The 6701-nt window shown below is 47.2% G+C and overlaps 1 protein-coding gene across 1 annotated transcript; it reads right to left on the minus strand.

Annotated features, from left to right (window-relative positions):
* Positions 1-398: 398 nt before the first annotated feature.
* On the minus strand, positions 399-1703 carry LOC142435677 (melanoma antigen preferentially expressed in tumors-like). Its single transcript, XM_075539876.1, has one exon. The coding sequence runs from the start codon at positions 1701-1703 to the stop codon at positions 399-401; it is 1305 nt and encodes a 434-aa protein (XP_075395991.1).
* Between the last annotated feature and the right edge of the window lie 4998 nt (positions 1704-6701).

Raw genomic sequence — 6701 nt, forward strand, 5'->3', positions numbered from 1 at the left:
TTCCTGAATTTCTTGGAGAGTTTGCTAGGTCGTGGAATCCAGGTTGCACTGAATCGAGAAGGAGGCCAAGGCCAGACCTTCAATTCCAAAAACATGGTGCCGTCCTGCCATCCTTTATTGAGGGGGGTCAGCATCCAGTCTGCTGGAATCTTTCTTTCAATGCCTTCTACAAGTCAGGTGTGAAGCAAGTGAGGGTGGACTTGGGTGAGGGTGATATCTGATGCATCCTGAAATCTTCACATCTGAAGGCGACTTTATCACAGAGAAGATTCGTGATCCTCGTGTACCTCAAGAAGAAATCACTTAGGCATAGGGAACATGAACGCTTTACATATGGGGTAAGGCACCCACAGCTGGACGTTTTGGATTGACAAGATAGCATGAAGGAGATGATGGAATCAGCTGTCCATGTGGATGAGGATGGCATGCAATGATCTGTTAGTACCTCTGTGGTTACAGAATTCCACAGAATTGACCCCGTTGGGCATCAGGATCACCATCAAATTATCCATGACAGGGAGGAGAGCTTCCAAGTCCAGCTTTCCTTGGGGGCCCACGTAGCAATGCAGTGGGACAGGGAGCTCCAAGAACTTGCACAAAGGGGGGGTGTGCTGCAGCAGCTCCTGCAGAACATCCCAGGACACGGGGTTTCCACATAACATCAAGGTGACCAGCTGGGAGCAGCGGCCCAGTGCATTCTGCAAGGCCCTGAGGTCAGGGTCTTGGATCCCACAGCCAGCTAAGTTCAGGTGCATAAGGGTGGTGGAGACAATCTCTAGCAGACCCGGAAGGAATGCATAACTTGAGCTAGGCCTGAATACACCACACAATACCAGGGTCCTTAGGCGGCTGGTACAGGGGCATAAAGACAGGTAAGTCAAGTCCTCGTCCAAAAGCACACAATCAGTCAGGCTGAGGGTCAGCAAGGGAGATGGCAAGCGTGTGAGCAGCCGGATGAGGCAGCCCCTGGGCAGGCAGGCAGAGTCCAGGAAGAGGTGCTGGAGCTGATGGAGATTGAGGAGCTGAGAGGTGAATTGGGCAAGGAGTTGCTCCATGTTGCAGTCTTTGCCGAAGTCCTTGCAACCCAAGATGACTCCAGAGAGAAAGAGGGTCTGCAGTTGACCCATCTGCGCCAAGTAAGGAGCAAACCAGTTGAGGCTGTGCAGGTCCCATTTGCCATGAATTTCCACCTCCTGGACACAGTCCAGCTGCACCATCTTCAGGATTTCCCCAAGAATGTGAAGTTGTAGGAGAGGTCCAAGAAACGCCACCTTCCTGCAGCACAACGTTGGCAGGGCCTTCTTCTGCTTGACCCTTTCAATCAGGAAGGTGAGCAGTACATCTGAGGTAGCTTCCTCAAACCACAGGTCTGTGAGCATCTCCACGGAGGTCAGGGGCTGGTGCTTCCCTCCTGATCTGGAATGGGGTCCTTTTTCCATCTGAATTCTGCGGGGTGTGTCTTCAGGCTCTTCTGATGACATCACAGAGTCAGTAGATGGGGCTCCAGCCCATTCATTCCAGAAGTTGGTGCCAGTGTGCAGCTGTAAATCCAACACTTTCAGTTTGCATCTCCTGTGCTGAGCATTCTGGGCACGCAGGATGTCAAGGCCATCGAGTGCAGCCTTTAAGATGAGCTCTCGAAACACACAATCCTCCAACAGAGCCCCAAGTGGGAGCTTTCTGAAGGGCCAGTAGTGCACCATGGCCTTCACCACCTCACTGTGTCCCTTGGCAACGGCTGCCATGAACAAGGGAGGGAAGAACTGTGTGGGCAGCCACTCAAGAGCGGCAATGGCTGAGGCCTCATTCTGCAACACGCCCTGGATGGCCATGTCCTGGAGCCTGGGTGGGTTCCTGCTGCTCATGATGATCAGTCTGCTCCAAGAGGAATCCTCACCTGTGGATGGGAAAACAGGTCTGCTCAGATCTCAAGGAGAGCCACTCTGTGGACCCCGCCATCCGACAATCTTATCATTCTCCCATGTTCGCCTCAGAACCATTTACAAGTAGAGGGCTTTCATGTTAATGATACATATTTCACGCACAGTGGCAGGGACTGAGAAGACTCAGATTTCATTCCTGACTCTTACCCTTGAGAGACAGTGGCTGACGAATCCAAGCTGGGCAACTCAGATGACAGGCTTCTTCTTCAAAAGACGTTGAGACTGACAACTCCCAGAGAAGCAGGAGGGATGGCAAGATTCTGTCTCAAGTTCCCAAACCTTCAGGTCAGAAGACTGGCTTAGGAGAGAACAAAGATCATTAGCTTTCAGAGAGACCTTTTAAATCATACGACCACCCCCCACAAAGACGCTATCTTCACCCTCATGGGTTGATCGCAGTAGGGCTCAGCATGGAATTTTGGCTTTTTGAAATCTGCTCAACCAGGCTGATGCCATCAGAACTGACCAACCCCTGAGAATCCAGCCCCAGCCCTGTTGACACAAACCCTCAGCCATCTCTGTGCACACTGTGAGTGAGAGAACTTGGAAAACTTTGAGAAGCGTGTTAGTAGATTAGAGTGGATTTAGCAATTGTTTCCAGGAAAGGTTGTATCACCAATATTCTCATATGTGCAGTATCGTTTTTCCTTTGCATTTTCATGTGGGTAGCTCATTTCCCAAAGCAAAACCTTACACCCACTGACTCTCTTCTGACTTTGAGAAACCTTATGGAAGCGAAATGCCTCTTTGGGTTCCTAAGGACTGGCAATCATTGCAAGAGAGCCTGGACTCATCCATCATCACCGATCAGATTTGAGCTGCTGATCTGACGGTGAGCAACCCAAAGCCCAACAAAATATGCCACCGAGATTGCATCCCTCTCGAACACAGTAGGGATTCGTGGACCCCACTGGGTGTCTATGCAGCATTGCTCTCTGGAGAAGAGTCCAGCACGTTCTCTTAGATTTCAAGGGAGATTATGAGAGTAGCGTCACCAACTGGGGGTCTTAAAACCCCCAAGATGAGCTGTCTTATTGTTCATTTGTATACAATCCGAATCCAGGACCTCAGCTCATGGATAGGTTTCTCTCCCTGTGTGTTCTGGCCCAGTTCCTTGTCTTCTTGCAAAATGTCTAGGCTTGACTTGCCTAGGGATCACTGCGTCTCTGAACATCAGCCTTAATGAGCTCAGAAGCTTCACCAAGCAGGGGCTGCAGGTCTACAGAGGCACCCAGATCCAAGTCACCTGTCTTGCTGCAGACAGATCCTGCTTCTCTCTGCCAACTTTTCTCCAATCCCTAGCTGGGTGAAAGGTTCTGAATTCACACCTCAGGAACCTCTGCTTATATCAATCTGGTAAAGATTAAGAAAGGATTAAGGATTGCTATCCTACACAGAATCTTTTGACCCTGGACCAGCTTCCTACAGGATTCCATCATATCAGATCCTTTTAAAGATAACACAGTTTAACATAATAAAGGAAAGAAACTGAATCCAGTGTCATTTCATGCTATACCCCCTCATGGCTATACTGTAGAACAGGTTACAACTGCTCTCTAGTCCACTCAAGGTTACATATCACAAACTTGTACATTTCTTGGCCGTCGTGTGAGCCCTCTCCTTAGGGAAACAGTAAACTTACTCATACACTTGCTGGTCATTGAAACCTTATGTGGTAAAGCTGCAATAAAGTATCAAAACCTTACTGTCACTGTCCCTGTCCATGAATGGCAACCACATAGAACAGAGTAAACTGCTCCTATGTGTTTCCATGCTGTAATTTTGAATGGGAGCAGAAAGCCTCATGTATCTCCCAAAATAAAGTACAGGCATCACTTTTGCAATGAATGTGCATACCCATTTAACCTCAGTGGGAAGAATGACCTACTTTGTTTAATGCTGCTGTGTGTCTTTATGGGAGCAGACTGCCATCGGTGTGAACTGCAGAGTCTGGTGGTTTTGAAGCCTCCAACCCTTGATTGATGGAGGAATAAGCCCACACTGGAGCCCAACTCCCAAACTGACATCCTTACATACCTGCCACACTACGGAGCATATGGACCCAGCAAGTTGATACACATAATGGACCATTGCACAAAGACAAGATATTAAGACACATCAAGTCCCTGAATAGATTCTGAGGTGTGAAGGGGATTGATGGTGAGCAGGACACCTTAATCTGTTTACCCTGCTTATATGGAGTAGAGGAAACACATCCATATGTTCAAAACACAATATAGAAACACTCACTTCACGCAGGTCTCCAAGAGGGCCAAGATGGGTATGCCGTGTACAAACGCCTAGTTCCCTCCCGACTTCATTCCACAGAACCATTTAGAGAATTTTCTGCTTACTCCCTATTTCAACTTTCAGTTCCAGAGGCTGGCAAAGATCACATTTCAGTCTTGGACTCTTACCGGTAATCAAGCAGATACAGTGGATGATGAATCCAAGATGGAAGGTCCAATGGCAGCCTTCTTCCTCAAGTGTGTTGAGACTGACAAATTCCAGAGAAGCAGGAACGATGAAACGATTCTCTCCCAAGTCCCCAAACCTTCAGGTGAGTGGAAGGGTCCAGGTCCAGAACAAAGCTACAGAGCTCTCACGGAGACCTTTTAAATCATGAGGCCACACCCACAGGTAGCTCTCTTCCCCCTCATTGGCTGTTCACAGTAAGTCTCAGCTTGGAATTGATGGCATTTTATGAAATCCCATCAACAAGGATGATGCCATCGTAAAGAACCAATACCTTAGAATCAAGACCTGGCCCTGTTGACAGAAACTCCCAGCATCACACCTTCCCCACTGAGATTGAGACAACATAGAAAACTTTTAGGAGTGGGTTATCTGCTGAGAGTGGATGAAGCAATAGGTTACCGACATGGCTCTAGAGCCCAGAATCTCCATGTGTGACAGGGTTTTGTCCTTATGGATATTCATCTATGTAATTAATTTCCCAAGGCACAACATTACTTGAATTCTGTGCGTCTTCCAACTAGGAGTCAACTATGGGAAAGAATTGAAGTGCCTCTTTAGCTTCCTAATGACTGTCGATCTCTCCAGGAGTAGAGGCCTCATCAAGTCCCTCAGATTGACTGAGAGCTTTGAACCAGTGACTTGGTGGTAAGCACCCCAGTGGATTACCAAACATGCGACCTCAATTGCGTGTCCCTAGAGCACAGTAGGGATTATTAGATCACACTGTCCCTGCATCAAGGATTGACTTTTGGAAAGAGCCCTCTGCATTCTCTTCTCAAGTGCTCTGATGGGAGAAACATCACCAATTAGGGTTCTTAAAACGACCAACGTTAATGGTCCCTCTGTTTAGGTAGCTGGGATCCAAATCTAGGGCATCACCTGCAGGAGAAGACTCTCCCTGTGTGCTCTGGGGTGTCTTCCTTTTCTGTTTGCAACATCTCTGCGCTGGACCTCCCTTGGCGAGCACTGTGTGTTTGGGTCTCAGACTTAACTAGGGCCTAAGAAGTTCGCCAGGCGGGAACCGCACGTCCAGAGAAGCTCCCTGGTCTAGGTCTCCTTTCTTCTGCTATTCAGTTAAACACTTATCAATAGTACTATCCCGGCTTTCCTCTGGTTGCTCTATGCTTCATATGCTTTGGGCGGCCTCTGGTTTTAATAGTTCCAGGTCTGGCTGTATGAGGTCAGAGGAAGCATGAGGTAGCATTTGATAGCTTTTGTTTTCTGACCCACCCGCTTCTCTCATTCTGTTAACTTTAGAATTAGTCCATTGACCTTGGGTGAGGTTATTGATATGTATATTGCAGAAATAATGACTTATGTTTGCACGTGTTGTGTGAGAGTGTGTAACTGTATTGTGTTACGCTTCTTTGTTCTTCATGTATAACATTTTTGCGTGGGGTGTGGCTCTCCATGTGTGTGTTGGTGCTTGTTAGGAAATTCTGACTTCATACTTATGTGTGGTTGTCACTGATATTTTTCTCACAGTATATCATGTTGTGCTTTTTGTGGTGGTGGTGTTGTATTTTGATTTCATTTCTTCTTGATTGTGAATTTTATTTCTCCCTCTTATTAGATCAATATGTGTTCCAGGAAACAGAATGATAATCTCTTTACAGAGAAAAGTACCAATCACATATGAGGGGAAATACAAGAATTCCCAGACTAGAAGTGCAGTTCTTTGCCCCATGGCTTTGCTGGGTTGGAATGGGTTTGATGGCCAAGAGTGAGGTTGGGGACAGTGACCCATCTTTGTGTTGAGAGATCAGGCTTCGTCCATCACAATTAGCCTTTGTAATAATCACTTACAACGGAATCCTGTCCGTAGTTCCCTCTACCTTTCCTTTCTCAGAACAGTCGTGATCCTCAGCAGTTTCTCATTAAAAACCCATGGTTTGCTGAGAGATCTCAATTAGTTCACTGCAGCACATAGGATTTTAAGGGATTAAGGGTTTTGATGAGGATCCGTAATCATTTCACAATGATAGAAGCAACACCAACCAGAAGTAATTGTCTTATTATGGTGTGTGAAGCCCAAATTCAGGGCATCTACCTGAGGAGAATGCTCTGTCTTCTTTTGGGTGTAGGACCGGTTCCCAGTATACTGATAGCATATGAGAGTGTGAACTGACTCTGAAATCTGACTGTATTTTAGCATCTGGCTTTACCTGGGCCTAGGTAGATCACTGGGAAGGGATTGCCAATCCAGAGTCACACCCCTATCCACACCCCTTTCCTGGCTGCAGACAGCTATGTATTCTATCAGCAGGGTGTTCTGTCCTT

The sequence above is a fragment of the Tenrec ecaudatus genome, chromosome Y (assembly GCF_050624435.1).
Source record: "Tenrec ecaudatus isolate mTenEca1 chromosome Y, mTenEca1.hap1, whole genome shotgun sequence".
Classification (NCBI taxonomy): Eukaryota; Metazoa; Chordata; class Mammalia; order Afrosoricida; family Tenrecidae; genus Tenrec; species Tenrec ecaudatus.